We start from the raw sequence: 21,468 nt of genomic DNA, 5'->3' as shown, positions 1-21,468 counted from the left end.
AGGTGGATCGAGGTGAGTGGGGGAAAATCCTCGTTTGCCACTAAACGCGTTGATTTTCCCTCAGAGTTTGGCAGCAGATTAGTAGTACTCTTCATTGTATACCTGAAGGGCACTAACCTTATCAGGATGACCAGCGGAAAGTCTCCGTAGCACTTGAATGGTCTTCCTTCTTGCTTTAACCAACCAACGCGTTTCATCAGACCATTTGGTTTGTGGGCTGCAGGCAACGGCGTCATTGTAGACGGTTTGGGTTATGGGCGTGCTTCGTTAAAGTGTGCGTCGGAGGTGGGGATCATATGCCTCCCATTCGGCGGCATCGAAGCGCTATCTTGGCTTCTTGTCAAGGGGCGAAGCGTTGACGGTGATCGAAACCGTAATGTGGTTGCTCCCGAATTAGTCAACAGATACTTCCCAACTGAGAGCGATAGCAATAGATCGACTTGCAGCGCTCACGTCAAACGCAATTGCGCGAAGTAGCCGTTTAAAATGGTGGGTAAAAGAAAGGAAGGAGGGAAGAAAGGAAAAGAATGTGAGTGTGATAAGGTCCGTAGTCTCGATCGATTCAGGCGGTACCTTGAGAATCAGATTTAGAATCACCCCAGGCCGGGCAATGCGCGTTCATGTCCCCCATGAGAAGGTTGCTGGAAGACGTAGGACTTACAGCCCAGGGTTAAGTGCATGGGATGCTTAGAACGCTGTGTCTGTTGGAACTTATTGCCCGGGTTGGTGTCCCCATGGTACCCGGAAAACGGACTCAAGGGATAAGGCTTGCCCCCCGAAAAGCAGCTTTCGGGGTGCCAAGGAAGGCTAGTAATAGTCACAGCGTCGGATATTTTAACAGAATGACAGTTTTACTGCATGGTTGAAACATTGCTCCTTGATGTCTTGACTCCCACGTTGTCCGTCAGAGAAAAACTAAGCGTCTCAAATACGCCTAACGGGAAACGTTTGACTCCCACGACTTCCTCCGCGAAAGAAGCAGCGGCTTGATACCTTGATAATTTGCTTGTAGGATGAAAAGCCTTCTCTCTTCTATTTGTCCTCGGGAGCCGGGAGTGTGCACTGGTTTCGGTGTGGAAAATACGTCCGTACCTTCCTTATGGGGAGGAGAAATATGGGCAGGCTCTTCTCGTTTGGCTGAAAATTTCTTTTGGCCCAAGCGTCTGCCCACCAGCCCAAATAGCACATTTCTTTAAAGTCTGGTTACAGCAACTTGATTGTGACCAAATTCAACCACATCTAAGCTACGACAACTGACTTGGAACATGTGTGCTACTCGGGAGGTCGTTTGGTTGACCGAATAAGTAATCCGTTCAAATGGAATGCTCGGCGTTTCCGATCAAATGAACTATTTAGCCAAACGAATATTTTAACAAAATGACTAGCTCGGTGAAAGACATTTCGGCCTTATTTCTATTCCGGCCAAACGACATCTTCTACCAGATGGGTTTTGGCTTATGATAAATTCGGCCAAACAGCGTCGTTCGTCGGAAAGCCATTCGTTCGAATACCATTTAGACAAATTACGCGTCAAGTCGAAACACATCTAGACGAATTTCATTTGGCTGAATAATACATTTGTCCGAAACGATTAGATCGTAAATGTCATTTGGCCGAAAGAAACATTCAGCCAAACTGGTAATTTCGCCCAAAGAATTGTTTGCCCTAGCTGGTCATTTTTCTGAAAATTCAGTCTGGCCAAAATGGTCATTTGGCCGAAAATATTAAACGACATCATTTGACCGAAAATCCCGTTTGGTAGAAATGGTCTTTTGACAGAAAGAGCCACTAAGCCCGAAAATGTTTTTTTCTGCCAAAAAAACATTCGGCAAATTGACCCTTTCGGACAAACGACTTTTCCTACAAAATGGTCGACTGTATATTTCGCCCAAATGACCCTTTCTGCTAAACGACCATTTCAGCCAAATCAGCTATTCGGCAAACCAACTTTTTCAGCCAAAATGTTCTGCCAAAGTGCCGGATTGGACGCGTTCGTATTAAGAAGCAAAATAGTCGCGAGATTCGGGTTTGTGCATTATGCGGTAGAAGAATAAATAAATTAGTGTAATATAGGACACGTTTATCGACAGTTTACATATGCCACTAGGCGCGCATGGTGTAACTTTTCTCCCATTGAGGGCAGCGAAGTTAAATTATTAGTATTTGGAAGATGGCGTGTTAGTGTGCATGATATGGGGTACTCATTTGATCGTGCTCATGCTCGGTTCACAGACACATTACGCGCTCCGTTATTCTTATGCTTTGTGCGGTCGATAAGCAAATCAATTGCGTTTGATCATGCTTCTGCTCTGTATGCAGGTAGTTATTTGTGTACGTACGAATAATAGGGGAAGAGGCCCCAAAACGCCCCCCCCCCCCAACCCCCGAAGCAAAACGTCTTTTGTGGTTTCCGTCATTAAGATGGCCGTAACAAAACTAGATTTAAAATTATGCAGGTTAGGCGAAAAAACTTTCAAAATAGTGTATGGGAAGGTCGGAAAAACCGAAAATTTCCACATTTTGAAGAAACATCTAACATTTTGGCGAGGCAAAACGCCCTACACTGCTATAAATAACTATATATACTATATGTGTCAGGATTATACATTTTTGCAATAGCGCCACCCTAATATAATCGATATGGATCCACACATAAATCAAATTATTGCTTATTCGTGACCACACATAAAGTTTATTTCTATATATATTTTATAAGTGGTTTGCGTGAAGAATGGTTATGTGTGCGCTTATATACATCATAACTTAAATCTATGGATTATTGCCAATCAAAATGTGTGGATTTTTGGTAGTGTAGTGGCACTAACTTACAATGTCTTGCGTCTCCACCCACTATCCATACCAGAATGCCGGTTCGCGAGGTGCTTTGTTCCCTAGGAGCTGCCAGCTAAAAGGCGTTTTGCCTAATGAGTTTTCCGGCAACAGAATATCTCCACTTTTTTTAAATGTGAATATTATCAATATGATTGAGATTTTTGACAATTTTTTTGATGGCATCAACTAGATATCTTGTTTAACTGATGCATAATGTAAAAATACCCATGAATAGCGTTACAAATAAGACAGTAAAGCAGAGTTTGTTTAGCTAGGGCATATTGCCCCCCTATGCCCTACCTACTGACTGAAAAAAATTCTGTGGCTCTTGTGGAGACGGTCTTCGAATATCAATAATCACCTACTAGGGTCAAAGTTCCGATAGTCGTGGGTGTTCCTATAGTTGCGGTAGTACGGTTTGCAGGGAATCAACAAATTAAATGCAGTAACCCACATTACCAGTCAATAAGTTGACCTGTCATAACACGATAGAGACAAAAACAACATTGGAATTCCATTTAAACTGGTATCTTTGAAATACTTTATTTTTTTCTCTCCCTTGCGCCAATAGTTGTGGTAGTGTTCCAATAGTTGCGAATCCCATATAAAACCTATGGAATTCGCAACTATAGGAACACGAATGACAAAATACCGCAACTATTGGAACACTGCACCAATAATTGGAGGATTGCTTTCAGGTAACAAAAAAGGATTTTGATACAATTATAGCACGCTCTTGATAAAATTGAAATAACGAGCTTTCGGATGCACTCTCAAGGTAAGGGAAATGAAATATAGATTAGAAGTAATCGAGAAATAAGTGTTGGAACGTGTTTAGTTCCTCCACTATTGGGTCTTTTACCCTATATTCCTTTTCTCTTCCTAACTGACTACAAAGACGTGGCCGGTGCCGTTATTTGCACACTGAGAATGCTTGAACAATCTCAATCAATCATTTTGTGCAATTTCACTGATTCTTGTCAATCAGAGAATATCAACCATAGATATGTGCATGGGCGTAGCCAGGATTTCGATTAGGGGGGGGGCAAATTTTTTAGGTCTTCTGAATCGTAGTTTTATAGCAGTTTTATAAAAACACATGAATATTAGTGCTTGGTACTTTTTCCTTCTAAGCTCCAAACACTTTGAAACCAAATCCACAACCAACAGTAAAGGCTGAATCACAAGAGCGCGTTGCGCGTCAGCGTTGAAGTCAGCGTTTTGTACTAAAACGTAATGCCAATAAACGTGACGCATTCACGCCCGGATTCTTCAGGAATGCCTCCACAAATTTCTTCGGCAATGTCTCCATCAATTTCGCCGGGAATTTATCAAAAAATCCACCATTATTTACTCCAAGAAATCCTCCACGAATTCCTTTCTAAGTTCTGCAGGGAACCCTTCAGATAATTCTTTCGTGCTGTTTCTCATAAAAAAATCTGAAAAATTGTACCTTGGAATTCCTAATAATATTCCGTGGAAATTCCGCAGAATTGCCAATAAACATTCCTGAGAATTTCGCGAAAAATCTTCGAACTTCCTGTGTAAATTCCATATTTTTTTCCGTGAAAGTTTCAAATAATTTCTTGTGAAAATTTCAAAGAATTTCACCAGGAATTCCACCGAAAATAAAATCAACAATGGAATTTTTGGAGGAATTGCTAGATTAAGTCCTAAAGAAATCCTGAAAGAATTCCGGTGGAAACTTCAAGATTTCCACTGAACATCCTCCAGAAGTTTCTTCGAAAATTCCCCCGGGAGTTCCTCCGGGAATTCTTCCAGGAGTTCAACCGGCAGATCCTCCAAGAATTCCTCCAGGATTACCGCCGAGAATTATTCCGGTAGTTCTATCGGCAGTTCCTACGGGGGCTCTCTGAAAATTCTGCCGAGAATTTCTCCAGAATTTCCTCCGGGAATTATACAGAAATTCCTCCAAAAGCTCCTCAAGGAATTCACCGGGAGGTCCTCTAATGATGATGATGGTGGTCCTGCTACATATCCCTACAAAGGTTTCAGCTAGATGAGATTCGTATATAAGATTAATTCTCCAATATTTTTTTCTGGTAGATTCACTGGCAGTTCCTCCGGGGGTTCATTTAAAAATTCTCCCGGGGTTTCTTCAGAAATTCCTCCAGGTGTTCCGCCAGTAGCTCTTCCAGGAGATCATTCAGGCTTTTTTCAGGAAATCATTTAGGCTTTCTTCCGAAAATTAGCTGGAAATTCCTCCCGAAGTTCTTCCGATAGTTTTTCTGGGAGTTCCTCCGGGAGGTCCTCTAGGAATTTTTCTAGGAGTTTCTCCTGAAATTCCTCCGGGAGTTCTTACGGGAGCTCCTTCGGCAGTTTCTACGTGAATTCCTCCGGGAGATCCACCAGCAGTTTTTATGACCTTTTCTCCGGGAGTTTCACCGGCAGTTCCTCCGGTTGTTCCTTTGAGAAGGAACTCCCAGAGGAATTTCTGTAGGAATTCAGAGTAGAAATTATCAGAGGAATTTTCGGAAGAACTTCCGGAGGAACTTCTAGAAGAATTTAATAAAGAACTACAGGAAGAATTTCTGGAGGAAATCCTGGAGGAAATCCTGGAGGAACTCTGTAAGAACTTCTGGATGAACTTCTGTAAGAATTCCAAGAGAAACTCCTGGAAGAATTCTTAAATGACCTCCCGGAGGAGCTCCCAGAGAAATTTTTCGAGGAACTTCTGAAGGAATTTATAGATAAATTCCTAAAGAAAGCCTAAATGAATTCCTGCAAGAAAAGTCCGAATGAATTTCCGGAAGAACTACTAGTGTAAAACCTTGCGAAATCCCATTTCCCTTGAAATTCCTGCCAAATAGCCTCAAAGAATCCCCTGTGAAGTTCCTGAAGGGATTACTAGAGGAACTTTTGGAAAAACTCCTGGGGGAGCTCCCGGAGGAACTCCCACAAGCACTTCCAGAGGAATTCTCACAAGGTAGTACTGAAATAATTATTGGAGAAGTTCATGAAGGAATTTCTGGAGAAATATCTGAACGAATTCCCGAAAAAATACCAGGAGGAATTAATGCAGAAATTTTCAGATGAAATCCTGAAGGTATTCCCAGATGAATTGCTGTTCTTTGTTTGTTCTGAAGAAATTCCTGGAAGAATTCTTGGAAGATATCCTGGAGGAACTCCCAAACTAATTTCCGAATGAAATTCTGGAGTAAATTCCGAGTGAAGTCCGGAAAGAATTCTAGGTTAATTTCGCGGAAAAAAACCCCGGAGAAATTCCTGAAGGAAGGGAAAAATTTCCGGGGAAATACTTGGACGAATTCCTGGAGAAATTTCTAAAGAAATTACTAGAGGAATTCTTGAAGGATATTCTGAAATAATTGAGGAAAGAATTCCAGAATGTAATTCTAGAGGATTTCGCTATTGAATTTATAGAGGTATTTCCGGAAAAAATCCTGGAAGTTATCCTGGAGGAATCTAAGGAAGAGTTCCTTGAGGAATGCCCGAAGCAGTTTCTAGAAGAATTTCCGAAGAAATTTTTTATAGATTAGCAGATGAAATTATGGAGCGAAATCGGAGGATTTCCGTCATAAATTACTGAAGAAACTTCTAGTGGAATTTTGGGAGGAAATTCCGTATTTATTCTTGGAGGAACTCTAGAATGCATTCCTGAAGGAAATGCCGAAGATTTTCCTGGAAGAATAGCCGAAGAAATGTCTAGAAATAAATCTTGAAGGGAAGAAAAGAAATCTTCAAGAAACTTCCTCATGAATTTCCTAAAGAAAATTAGTTGGGGGTTTCTAGATAAGGAGAAATTACAATTACAGGAGAAGGATTTTCAAACGATTTTCAGAGGAATTTGTGGATAACTTTCCGGAGGAATTTAGAAGTTCCCAGGGGAGCGTCTAGAAGGATTTCTAGGAGAATTCTTGAGCCCGAAATGTTTCGAGTTGTTTTGAACTTTCATATAGTATGGATCCTGAGAATCTTTTGAATTTCAAAAACCAACCTATTTCTGAATATGATTGGATTGTAAAGTGCACATGTTTAAGCGAATTCATTACAGTACCCGTTCAATCATTCCACCATTGAGGGGGGGGTGACGGACCCCCTGTCCTCCTCTGGCTACGCCCTTGGATATGTGTAGTCACTAGTCAGTCAAAGCCAAAGCTAAGCTAAGCTAGCAAAGAGTTCGGTCGAACGACATGGCCAAATGGTTTTTTCAGTCATATGATATATTTGACCTTTGGCTTTCGCTCAAATGGCTTTCTGCAAGACGGTACTTTTTATCTAATAAGAATTTGTTTGAGTTTCAACGGTAATTTGCACTGAAAGCTCGTCTTTGTTTTTATGGCGCGCTTTTCGAAGTTTCAACGGAAATTTGTATGCTGCTGTTGGGATATCAATCGGGAGTAGAGCTTCCCGGAATTCTATTCGATCTTTGGAATTTCCACGGTCTTGCGGACTTCTCTGACTTGCGTGAACAATTATAGATCAGCTGCGATGCAAAAATGTCGGCGGCGTGCAAAAAACTGTCAGTGGCGGCGCACACCTCTATTCACAATGCCTTTTAGCAGGGATTGAATCCAAAAGAGAATGAAAAAGTCTCTCGCTTATCATCTCTCTATACATATACGATACACAGCATACCGCGAGAGACTTTTTTTTCTCAAGCTGCTGCCCACTCTGATGCATTTCAACTTGTTCTACACTGTGCGGTCCCCAACACAAAATTAACGAGAACAAAGCGAGAATCATCACTTCACTGTGAGGGGCTGCGGATCCGAATCTGTTTTTTCGTACTTGTATATAAGTTTGATAAATTTGTTATCATGGCTTGTTATGATTCGGAACAGTTTTTGCCTTTCTATTATCGCTGTTCGTTATCTACTGAGAGCGATTTCTGCAAACCATACCTTTTAGGCAACATGCAGGGGACTGCCAAATATAAAATGCTGCTCAGTAGAGCACAAAGTGGTTTGCCACCGATCATAAACCTTTTGGCAAACAGCATTTAACCAAATATTTTTTTCTGCAACTTATTTGTTTTGTTTCTGACATGCAACAACCCATAATAATTATCCAAGAAGTCATTTGCGATGCATCGTCAATGGAACGAAAATAAAACCTATATTGTGTCTCTGAACCTGAAAAGTAATTTAAAACTTTAATGAGACTTTAATGTTCACAAGGCTATTCAAGAAATCCATGATGTCCAAGAGTTCAAAATTTACACTCGTAACTGAAGATCTACCAGTACTTGGAACAGGATGTGTTCAGGGAATATTTTCTGATTCGTCCAAGAAATGGCAAAGTCACATTATGTTCTAACGTGTGTAGATCCTAGGGCCTTACTCGAAAAATTTCTTGGATAACGCAGAACACATGTTGTGATCACATTTTATTCTAAGGACTACAAACAGCATGTTACACTTTTGAAACCATTCGAACTACCTTTGGTTAGGCGAATCTATGACAAAAGGTCGAAAGGACAAAAGATCGAAAGACAAAAGGGCGAAATGACAAAAGGTCAAAAAGACAAAACAACAAATTGCGTTCTAAATCTGTGCAGATCAGACTTTCAATTATTTTCTCAAATTCCATTTGAAATCTTCATTCTGAAAGCTAAGCTAATCATGTTCATAAATATAATACTCCACGAAGGTGTCGGAAACCATATGAAAGTGATCATTCCACATATTCTCCGCCGACAAGACTTCAAAAATAGCACAATCTGCACAAGAAAGCAAAAAATTTCAACTTAACTGCATCCGCCAACTCCAACCTAGTCAGAGCGATCGCCAACCATTCAGCGAGAAAGCCGAACAGATTTGTTTACACTTGCTCGCCCACCGGATTTCAGTCAGGATTATGGGCACCTGACTAAGCGATGAATCTGAGTTCCTAAAATAGACTTCTTTTTTTTTCTCTCGATAGTCTCAAAACACAGACAATATCGTCTCGCTTTTCCTCCCTCTCGATCCTGAATTGCCCACTTTGGGAGACGGGACGAAAACGATGACGATGATTGGCACCTCAACTGAATCTGCATGTACGTCAAACGACCGTGACTGACTGCCAGAACTTTTCCTTAGCAAGCAAAGGCATACCCGGTTTCACGACTCATACTGCTAAATTTATCCCAAGACTGGGAAAAAATAATGCATAAAATTCCACACCTCACTACATATACGGTTTAAAATGCGCGGTAGACTGGAGTGGCTCGGTGTGGCGACCAAAAATAGTATATACGAAAAAAGAATGTGCGGTTTGACGAAAGCGGGGGCTAAGAAAAATCCTTTCAACGGCGCCGATTAGCATTACAGCACGTAAGTGGATTGCTTCATCGATGAGCCTTGATAATTCGGTAAGGCAGGCAAATCTAATGAACCGGCAAAGAGAGTCCGAACCATTAGCAGATGATGCCGGGAAAATGTCGGTGAGTGGTGACAAATCTTTGATGAGCGTTTGTGGCACAAGTAGCTGCTCTACTAGAAGGTGGTGTAATGACTAGTGAAATGGTCACGCGAGACTAAGATTGGATGGTAGTGGGTGATAAATAGTATAGGAAGATGTGGGTTTTTGGTAATGAACTATAAGGCGATTTGAGTGATGTGATATGATGAATTGATGAATCGTTGGTCCTACATAACCTCTAAAATTAAAAAAATAATATTAAGGGAAGAATTATGACTTATGAAAATTTACTCAATGAAACTGAAACTTTTTCTGGAATAAGATACATTTAGCGATTTCTTCTATGTGGTGGCTTTCCAATGTTATTTATTTTTCGTGGGCGTTATGGGGATCTTAACAGAAGTTATGATTTTTAATAGAAGGCAAATAAAAGACATCCGGTATTCAAAACTTATTTCCAGCCATGAAAACTATGCCGAGCTCTCATCCTGCACCAGCAAAACCGATTTTCATCCACCACGTGCGAATTGAAATATGAAACACATGAATTTGACCGGAAGTCATAAATTAATTGCTTATTTTTTTATGTCTCTTTTCTCGATCTCACCAAATACAGAGTGGAACCGCAGCATTTGAATCAACGCAAATCAACGAATATAGCTATTAGGTACAAGATTACACAAACAAAAAGTGGACTTAGATCAAAGTAAATAAATATTCAGAAAGAAGTTACAGTGTATCGAAGCAGTGCAGTGCATCAAAGGGGATCATCGCCCCCATCAGGAAGATAAAAGTCCCACTCGTGAGGGTAATATTATCCAAGCATCACCGGAAGTCAGTGTGTAAATGTTTGTACTACCGCATTTCGTTGGTCGTGTTCGGAAGTGAAGCAAAAAGATAGCAAAATTCAGAGCAGCAAGTGAATTCGTTCCTAAAACGGCGTAAATCATGGCGGACCATGATTTCGCACCGAGCTTCACGCAGAAGCCTCAGCTGCGCCAGGAGGACGACGGCAATCGGTTAGTGTTCGAGTGTCAGTTGATCGCGAAGCCCAAACCGGCGATCGAGTGGTACCGTAGTGAAGAGCTCCTGTCACAGAATGCCCGCACCAAGTTTAAGATCCAGTCGTTCGGCGAGAACAAGTACTTTGTGGTGCTGGAGCTGGACGATGTGATCGATACGGATGCGGGCCTGTACAAGGTCAAGGCGAAGAACCGGATGGGCGAGGTGTCGGCGTCGATCAACCTGAACTTCAGTCGTAAGTAGTCTGCAATTTGGTATTCTTGTTTTGTGTTGTGCGTGTTGTCAATCATGTGGAAATGTCCACGTTGAATGAGAATGATATCCTCTGTACCCATAAAGCACTATTTTTCATTAAACGGACATGCAAGTCTGAAACTAAGTGTTTGTGCGTCATCAGCCAACCTATTCTCAACTCGAATTCTCGTTCACTTATGTAATTTATTTACTATCTGATGAATACAGGGTATATGCGGGTATTCCAGGCAGTTCATTGCGCTTCGGCACACCTCTCTAAAGCCGCAAGTGCACCCTTAAGATCAATTTCAACTAGCATCGTAAATCCGCTCTTCTTTTTGTTGTTTTCAAAAATTATTAATCTCTTTTAGTAGGATGTCTTCTCCTGTCCAAAGACGAGTTTAGTACTATTCCATTAGATTTCCGCACGTTGTATTATTTAGAAATACATATTTCGACCTCAACTGTATTGCTGTCTTCAGTGTCTCGCAATTGACTCAACTACACGCAGAAAAAAGCGTTCCCGAATTCGTGAACCAGCAAAAATACACCGTGATTAAATTCATGGATTCGGGAACACCTGTCACGTTTTCCAGAACGTTCCAGAAAACGTGACTGTGTTCCCGAATCCGTGGCTGTTGTTCACAAAAAATACACCGTGAACTTGTTAGTTCACGAATTCATGTACGCTTTTTTTGCGTGTAGTCGTTCAGCAGAAAGGGCCGATTTGGCTGCTAATATTATTTGGACGAATAGGTCATGGGTCATACCCGAGCAGATTCGATGAACTCGATAACAGTAGTTGGTATGAACTACCGAAAATTCATGTGCAAAATACTTCAAGCATAACATACTCAGGTATGTTGATACCAAACGAATACTAATTTGCTACACGTTCAGTATTGTAATAACAATAACAGAGATGTTATGCTTGAAATATTTTGCGTATTAATTTTAAGTATTTTACCCTTTATGCAAGCTGAGTTTATAACAGCGTAAAGTATCAATAACAGTATAAGGTATTATTCAGTTATATTTTCCTGCTCGCTGGTACACCCAAAATGTCGTTTGTCCGAACGGGTCATATGACCAATCATGTTATTTGTCCGAACGGATCATACGACCTTGAATGTCATTTGCTGAACGAGTCAAAATTGATTAAAAATGCCAATAGGTCGAACAATAGTAAATGTAAAAAAATTGTGATGATTCGTGTTAATCGAGAAGTTAATAATAAGAAAAGGGAAGTGAGAAGCTTCTCACTATTAGTAGAGGTGTTCGCAGTTGCCGACATTCTTTGAATTAGTGCACCACCTTTAAAAATCTGTCTCACTGCTCAGGTCTGCAGAACTCTGCTGAAACATCTCATCGGAATTTAAAAAAAAATCATGAAAATATCAATGATTTCCGTGGAAATTACATACAATTTTTCGTTTAAATTTCGAAACGCTTTCCTAAAAAACTAAGAAGAACTTCCTGTGGAAATTCCGAAGGATTTTTCTGTAAAATCCATAAAATTTCTTGTAGAAATTACCTTTTTGAACAGGAACGGCCGAATGTCATTTATTCGAAAGACGTTTGGCCGAAGCCCAAAGCCGAAAGGTGTTTGGCCGAATATGTCATATCACCGAACAAATCATCAGGCCAAAATCCAATTGATCAAAAACTATTTGGCCGAAAATGTCGTTTTGGTTGAAATGGTCGTTTGGCAGAAACGGTAGTTTTGCCGAAAATATCATTTGTTCTGAACTGATCATTTTCCGAAAAAATATCGTTTGGCTAAAAATGCCGTTCGGCCGAAATAGTCGTTTGATAAAAAGGGCCATTTAGCCCAACCGGGTCTACTGCAAGTGACCTATTCGGCCAAACGGTTCTTTCTTCCAAATGACCTGTACGATTAAATGAAATTTTCGGCCGAAAACCATTACCACTGAACAGCGGCAAACCGCCAGAACAAACGACTTTTCGACGAAATTATCATCCAAATGACATATGTATTCGGCCAACACTTTTTCGACCTAATAACCGTTTCCGCCAAAGGAAATTCGGCTAGATGACTTTAGGCCTAATGTGTGATTCGGCCAAATGTCATTCGAGCAAATGATTTTCCTCCGAAAGTCTTTCGGTCCACCTACGGAAAGAGCCGTTTGGCCGAAAGTTGTCTAGCCGAATATGTCATTTGGTCGTAGTGGGCATTCGGGCGAATATATTGTTTGACCGAAAATGCCGTTTGTCCGAAATGGTCATTTGGCAGAAAAAGCCATTTGGTTGAATTTGATCGAAATGAACATACGGCCAAAAAATCGTTTGGCAGGAAAGGCCTTTTGCCCAATAAGGGGTCGTACAATTATTACGTAAGCAATTTTTCCGGGTTTCTCGACTCGACTCGACTCGAGATTTTTTTTCATACAATAAATATTTATTTTTATGGAGTGTAAGATATTGACTGACCCCCCCCTCCTCCTATAAGTGCTTACGTAATATGTATGTCATTTGGCTGAACGGGTCGACATTTGTGGCAATATTATCCATTCAAAAAATGACATTTTCGGCCAAATAACCTGTTTGTGCAAATGGCTATGCCGGCCGTATGTCACCAAATAATTCTCGGAAATATTTCTCGTAGAAATTTAAAAAAAAATGTCGAAATTTAAAAAAATCGAATTTTCTTTGTTAATTTTGGGCAACTTTGCATTGAAAACAAAATAATTTCTAATTGAAATTTACATTTCACAAGACATTGTGTCTTGCTTCAAAAAAAAAAAAACAGTTTTTCTTTGGAAATTCCTTTGAAAGTTTTCTGTGGTATTTCCGAAGAATAATGAAAGTTCCGAAGAATCTTCATTGGAAATTCCGGTGTACTTCCAGTGGAAATTCTGAGCAATTTCCAATGAGAAATGGTAACATTTTTCCTTACAAACTCTGAAAAATTTCCCATGGACATTTCATACAAATTTTCTTGGGAATTCCAGTAAGCTTTTCTTGGATATACCAACGAGTTTCTCGTGAGGACTTCTCTTTCTCTTCAGACGGGTCAGATGATCATATGGCTACCGGTTCTGCCTCATACGCAGGTGCTCGTGGGTTCAATCCCAGGCCTGTTCCATTCATCCTACTTTATATCTTTTCACATATTTCTCAAGTTCTAGCAATCGCTAGAACTGGAAATAGACTTTCATATCGTTTTCATCTTCCATCCTATATCTACTAACTTGACTAGTTCTAGCAGGTCACTGTTAGGCGTGGTCAGCGCCATTATCGACCGTCTAAAATACTAGAGCTCTCGGATTGTGCACATTGAGGTTGGAGAGCAAATCACATGCTTCCATCCTTTGGTTTCTTGTGCGATTGCGATTGTTCTGGTCGATCACGGAGTAAAAACTACGAAATGCATGGTTGTCATCATGTTCATGCTCATGCTCAAGACTTCAAAGTATTTCTTTTTGTTTTTTAATGTTTTGAAAAAAACTTAGAAGAGCTTCCAGTGGAAGTTCAGTAGAATTTCCTATTATTGTCTAGAAAGTATAAAATCCAGAAAAAAATTGAAGCGAACGCAATATGAAAATCGCCACGCCGATTCACGCTGCTGCCGCCGCAGACCTAAACTATGACAAACGTAGACGCTGACAATTTTCGGACCGGTACACACCAATTATATTAATTATGAGAAATAGAAAGTGAGAAGTAAAACATCTTCTCACCGCGATATATCATAATTGAAATGTGAGAAATAAGAAATGATAAATGAGATATCTCACTTTTTACTCAAATTATTTCTCATTTCGCACTTCTCACATTTAACTGTGGAAAGTAATAAGTTTCCAATGGTAAGTGATCAATAAGTAGTGAGAAATGAGTCGTCTCAGTTCTCACTTCTCATACCTAATTTATCACTTCCCACGGTGAAAAGTATAAGAAGAGAGAAATGAGAAGCCATTCATTTCTCTTATCATTACAAATTTCTCGCTTCTCGGTTGTCACTTCTCACTTTACAATGAGATGCGCGATGTGAATGGTAAGAAATGATTAGCGAGAAATAAGAAATAAGAAATGAGAAGTAAGGTGTGGTATCTCACTTTTCACTTCTCTCTTTTTCTAACTGTTAACGCTATGTTTAAGGACAATTCTTACGAAATCCAGATTTAGAAGTGTTCGCGTTTTCAAAGGCAAACCACTCAATACGGAAGCAACGCACAACTGTTATTTTTATTATTTCAGCTTTGCTGGGTCGCAGCATGCGTGGAATAATAAAAATGACAGTTGTGCGTTGCTTCCGTATCGAGTGTACCCTTGATAACTTTAAATACTTCTCAGTTATCGTTAATCACTCCACACTGTTACATTCACTTTTCTTCGGTCAAACGACCGTTTTGATAAATAACATCTTCGGTCAAATGGCCTGCCAAACGACATTTTCCACCAACTGAAACTTCGGTCTGAATGGCCCTTGCGTGAACATGAGTAAGATTGAACGCCAACGGTTGCTACTCCGTTATTGCCAGGCCAGCTGATGACCCAAAATTAAGCAATACCGGCACGCCGGCCGTGTCCGATTGCTGGTCAATTAAGTAATGCGTAGGAATATGTTGCCGTGATACTTGCTTTAATAGTAATCGACTAGTCACCTGCACTTACACGAGTTGCCATTTGATCGCACAAAGCAGGAAAATTACGCAAGTCTCGAGAGCGTACTGCACATCACAATCATGTACAATCATGCACCTAATTAGTTTTATTATGGAACGGTGCGCACAGAACATAATATTCCGGATCGCGATTCCGCGGCCAATACAAAACATAAACAATCACGAACGCATTAATCATAAGCAATGATTTTTCCACTACTAAATCTGAAAAAGTGACGTATACGTCATTTTCCAAAAATAGTGTTAACGAGTACCGTTTTGCTTCGAATTGCCGGACGCTTCGAATGCCGGACACTTCAATTGTTATTTGACTTTATTTACCATCTCAACAAGTATTTCTTGGGTTATCAATGCAGGGAACGATTCTTCGACTTGAAACCATTTTAACAAATGTAAGTAATCCGTGATCTGTAGTAAAAACTTGAAATTTAGAGGTAAAAGTTGAAGCATGTCATAATCAACAGTGAATTTCGTTTTTCTTAGAATGCAGCTTAAGACTCAACATTAGAAAAACTAAGCTCATATTTTCTATATTCTATCATTTTCAAGGAGTATTAGTAATTTATTAACATAGTATGATAGCACTCTTTCTCATGAATTAGAAAAATTGCTTGGGAATTCATAGCTTTATAATTTTTATTACATTTTCTGTATGTCCGGACTTCGAGGCAAGTTTTTACAATTGCTTCGATTTCCGGACATACTGAAATGATGTTAAATAACTGTTTATCAGTTAAGTTAATTAAAATCAAATGATTCGTAATGAGCAATCATAGTAACAATATCATAGATTTGAGTTGCTACACTCCAAAAGGAACATTGCTTGCTCTCAGCTTATCGATATATACTTATACACATATTGTAAATGATGTCACTTTATTAATCGTACACAAGTAGCAAAACTTGCCTTTAGTTTCTAGTGAAAGGTTGTCTTCAAATGTATTTTTTTAACCATCCACATTTTTGTAGAAAAAAAAGCAAGTTCGTTAAACTAGCTTTTTAACAAAATTGTATAAAAAGACACGTTGTGAACGACTCCCGTCAAGTAAAAAAAACTCAACATTTCTCGGACACGCCCGGATTTATCAATCCGCATGAATTCATTATTTCAATCGCTCCTTTCAATCCTTGATTTCTAAATGCAATCTGAAATGGTTTTCAAAAGACACATAAATACCACTAATTGCAGCTTACCCACGTTGAATTTGAGAGGTAGTATTGACGAAAATATTTCATTACCCACAGACACGTCAAATGTCAAAAAAGCGTTCTACCTTGGAAAAGGGAGAGGGGGAGATTTTATGAAATTATTAGGTTCCGAATGTTGTATATTGCTGTTAAATGCTCCTGCTTGGTTTCAAATTCTGTTTTTTGGTAGTCCTGGTCAATCTCGGAGCAGAAACTTCAGATGGTACATACAACCGGGGGATGCCAGATTTCCATACAAATGTGTATAGAAACCTTACCTTACGGATTTATATTAATCGAGAAATATGAATGCTATATCCTAGTTGTCTTTGAATGGATTAAATTGGCTATTTGAGAATTAATATAGCCAAACTCGAAGTGTCCGGAAATTCGAAGCAAAATTGTCCGGTATTTGAAGCATCCCTCATACTGTGTCCGGATTTCGAAGCAAGCGATGTTCAATGTTTTCGATTATATTAACTATTTCGTACATAAAAAATGTCATTTTCAGTACACTACAGCAAATTTGATAAGTTAATCTTGACAGGGTGTGTTATCACTCACTGTCAAGTACTTAATTCCGTATGAAATATTGAACTGAAAATTCAGCAGTGCTTAGGTGTCCGGACTTCGAGTCAAAACGGTACTACTCATCGAGCTCTTTAACAGAAAAATGGAAAACATGCATGTTGTAAAATGGCTGTTACGTCACTTTTCCAGATTACGGCAGGCTTCCTCCGAACGACATTTTCGGCCAAATGATTTTTGGCCAGATGGGTTTAGGCTTAATCGCCAAGTAACATTTTTGACACCCAAAACAAAAAGTTGTGACATTCTTTGCATAAAGCGTTTTGTATCAAATTTTGCATGAAAACCGCTCAGAGAACGTTATAATTGTTACACCAGCTTATTGCATTAAATCGGTTTATTTGATTTCGACCAATGCATCTAAACGTCTCTCGTTGGCTCCTCCAGCAACAGATATAAGCATCGTGTACAGCAGTATAACTTCGACTCACACAATTTTCCCGACTCCGTTTAACTTGATGACGGACAAGGACGCAGATTAGCATGGTGCCTATTCTACTAACATCACCCTTTGCCATCTCTATTACCATCACATTCTAATAATTATCAAAATCACATAATACAGAACGCGGATTATGATAGTCTTCTATCACCGCTTTTCTCATCTGGTGTATAGTCCAGATGGCTGGCCCATCAGTCGAATGGCACTTGGAGGGCTTCGGTTCAATTCTCGTCTTCAGGCAATTTTTTGGAAAGCGAATAAGGTTGGCGAAGTATTTAAAGAGAATCATTTCACGACGGTAGTTGAAAAATAGATTCTATGTAGAGTACATTGTAGACACAAACACATACAGGTATACCTCGATTATATGGACCCTCGATTATATAGACTTCGATTATATGGACATTTTTTCAACTTCGTGTTTTGGGAGTTGGAAAAGCTGTTGAATATTCCACGTCATATTTTACATTTATTCTCTATTATCATAGATCATTAATTACCGGCTACGCAGTCTCATATGATTAAAACGAGTTTTTATTCGTCCGACGTTTCGACACGGGATTAGTGTCTTCTTCAGGGGAAGAATGATTTGTTCGTTTTTTGTCTTATGTTTTGTCTAACTTTAACTGTCTGGTTATTATGGTGTCGGTACATAGTCAGACAGTTAAAGTTAGACAAAACATAAGACAAAAAACGAACAAATCATTCTTCTCCTGAAGAAGACACTAATCCCGTGTCGAAACGTCGGACGAATAAAAACTCGTTTTAATCATATGAGACTGCGTAGCCGTTAATTAATGATCTATGATTGAACCCCACAGTCGTTTCCCAAAAAAATTGGTAAAAACACAATGGCAGCTATACAGTATTCTCTGTTATGTGATGGGATTCGGCTTTACAGTCTCAAAATTGTCCAAACAATAATGTCTTAACTGCCCGACGTTTCGGCTGTGTTTGGCAGCCTTCTTCTGGGGGACCAGCCCACTATGGGGAAAGGGGTGGCATTAATCGAAAAATTTACTATCTCCAATTTGTCTAATTTATATATCATGTGAAAGTATATACCCAAGATAAGAGAATCGGGAAATATTGAAGCGCTAGGTTTACTCTGTCAAAAGATATGGGCTGGCGAAGTGAAAAAAGCTGATAAAAATAAAAAAAACCGTTCCTTACTTTGAAATGTATGTTATGAAGTCAAATTTTATCCAAATATAAAGTTTTAAATAGCATTTCAAAGCTATTGATAGTTTGATAGTTTGGTTTGTTTTGCATGCGAAGATTAATATTAAAAAGTTGTAGAAGAAAAACTTTAATTATCATAATACTTCGCGATAAAATGGTCCCGCAAACCTAATGTCCCCAAATGTCCCCGCATCTGTACATGGGGGATTGAAATATAATTCTAGTACTACCTTTTAGTTTAGTTGCGCATATTTGCGCTTTTACGAGAACGCTGCAATCAAAGTTTTCTTGAAAATTGTGGTTTTTATTCTCTACACCTCATAATGATTAGAAAATGAACAACATTATTACTAGAAATATGGTTGTTTGCCATTTTATGCATGCTGTATTGCAGCGTTTCTCAACCTTTTTCTTATGAGGTACCCTTTCGAACTTTTACATTCATTGAGGTACCCCCAATTTTTTTCGCTGTGAATGAAAATAAGCAAAGCTCATGAGATATATGAAAAACGGAGGCTTCCTATTGAAAGGAAGCTTCCGAGCCTCTTGAAAGGAGGCTTCCGAGCCTCTTGAAAGGAGGCTTCCGAGCTTCTTGAAAGGAGGCTTCCGAGCTTCTTGAAAGGAGGCTTCCGAGCCTCTTGAGAGGAGGCTTCCGAGCCTCTTAAAAGGAGGCTTCCGAGCCTCTTGAAAGGAGGCTTCCGAGCCTCTTGAAAGAAGGCTTCCGAGCCTCTTGAAAGGTGGTTTTTAACCCGAGCAAAGTTTGACATCGTAATGAGGGCAAATAGAAAAGATATTTTGGTATCAACTTTACAAACATTGGAAGCTGATAGAGTGCTTATTCACCTAAAAACAGCTTTTTACAGGTTAAAAACTAGCTTGTTCAGCATTAATTGTTTGTAGGTAGAAATAAAAATTAAAGTTATAATGGGCTGTCCTTATACTACGTGGACAAGTTTTGGTCAGTTTCAGATAACCCCTCCCCCAGTGTGGAGAACTGATCATATAAATTTTCCAAAATGTGTATGGATCGTAGACATTCATCATACCCCCACCCCCTAAACTGTTTTAAAATGTTAGTCTCTATGATTGATTACTTATCTTGATTTCAGTTTGCTGTTGATTTCTCAATTATATAAACTAACATAAACTGATTACTTATTTCATGATCAAGAACCAACCTCAAAATCATTTTTCAATTTGATCTCATCGACAGCAGCAATAGTTTACAATTTGATGTAACAATAAGATTTTTCTGCTTGAAATTTTGTTATTTTAACCGTAAAAAAGAACAAAATGATACCAAACTGAGTAATCCAAATCAGCGATTCCTCAACATCAAAACATGTTATCGATTTGATCTCAAGGTTTGCCCGGGAAGCCTGTTGATAAAATGCTTCCGAGCCTCTTGAAAGGAGGCTCTGGAAACTCTCGAAATAAAGCTTACAAGCTGGTTGGAAGTAGGCTGTCAAGGCGCTTATAGGACGGCTCAAGCTTCTTGCAACGAAACTACTGAGATTTTTAGAAAAAGTCTTCGTTCTTCTAAAGTGGAACCTTCCTAACCTTTAGATTCTAGATTTTAGTCTCTCGACGTTTTGTATTTTTGATCTTATGTCTCATACGCTCATACACTGTGCTGGTAGTGGTGGCCAGTATTCAATAGGCTTTGATATACTCATCGCCATGCATATTATGTAAAATACAAAGTTTCAAAATAAAAAAAAAACAACAACTATCAAATCCTTATCAATAAGTTTATATTTGAATTGTAATACATCTATACGTAATACGTAATACGTAATACGTCTTTACAAATCTGTGGGGAAAGATAACACGTATTTTAGGTGATCTCTGATATAAGAAAACGTGAACCGGCTTGTCAGTCTGACAGTATGGGAAGCAAGTGATGAGATGAGATTGCCGTATTTAGCTGTTAAACCTTTACTTCCAACCTTTTTTTGCTTTTGGTGCGTGGAATTGAGTGTAGAAAAACGAATGACGTATTACCATCCAGTAAATCTGATCCACTGAAACTGTTTTTTTAGCAGTATGTCCAGGAAACTGAAAGAGTTTTTTTTTTAATGACTGCTAGCAGCGATCGTAATGCTCACTTATACTCACGAGCAGAAGATGCTCACTAACATGCATATTTTCGCCGAGAAATTATTTTGCGGGAAAGAAAAAAGGCCTGGTGAGAGATTACTATTTTTTCCCCCATGTCTGTGCCGCGAAAATCTACAAGCAAACTTTCAAAAAAAGTTATCGAATATCCCTGTATTTATGTTCGTTCAGCACAAAGCTTGCGGATCAAACTGATGCTTAACGACTGGCAGAGAAATTGAATATCGGAAACGTAAGTTAGCAGTTCTTGAATGAATTGCTGTTTAAAGAAGATTACCAATGGTGCAGGCAACAAGAATTATTTTAATTTAATGATGAATTTACATTGATAAGAAGGATTCAATTGCGACAACATAATCAAGAATATGCTCAGTTCGATTTTCCAATCATTTTAACCGTGATTTATGGTTACGGTGTCCAGTTGTTCATTCCGTTGTTCAGTTAGAAATTGACTGCCAATAATAAAAGCACCCACGTGAGGGGAATCTGGGGTAATATGTACCCCCGGGGCAAAACGACCCTATGACGTTTTTGAGGAAATTTTCGGCAATCTTTCGAGAGTATTTGCTGCAGCGCATGTAGTTCGGATCTCGAACTACCAGTCCAGCAGTAACAATTTTTGAAAATATGTCTGAAACATCACCAAAAATGCCAAAAGGTCGTTTTGCCCCGGGGGTGCAAATTAACACTGGGAAAAAATGTCACTGATAGGCGAATGAGAATCCTTATTTACATGCATTTAAATTAATTGTAAGAATCCCCATCAACCGCAACTTGTTGCAAGCGGATCCGTTCAAAAGTGTCAGACAAGAGTGATTGTTTATAAGCTTG

At 39.3% G+C, this 21,468-nt stretch overlaps 1 protein-coding gene across 1 annotated transcript in view; it reads left to right on the top strand.

The window, feature by feature from the left end:
* Positions 1-21,468, top strand: part of LOC134227721 (twitchin-like) — a 107,914-nt gene that overhangs the window by 21,303 nt on the left and 65,143 nt on the right. The window contains 1 exon segment of the mRNA XM_062709380.1: positions 9,833-10,474. Within this exon segment, the coding sequence (XP_062565364.1) occupies positions 10,165-10,474 (310 nt within the window). The 5' untranslated portion in view covers positions 9,833-10,164.

This window comes from Armigeres subalbatus, chromosome 1, assembly GCF_024139115.2.
Source record: "Armigeres subalbatus isolate Guangzhou_Male chromosome 1, GZ_Asu_2, whole genome shotgun sequence".
NCBI classification, from domain to species: Eukaryota; Metazoa; Arthropoda; class Insecta; order Diptera; family Culicidae; genus Armigeres; species Armigeres subalbatus.
Note: the sequence above shows the minus strand (reverse complement) of the source record. Positions and strands in the feature narration are given on the sequence as shown.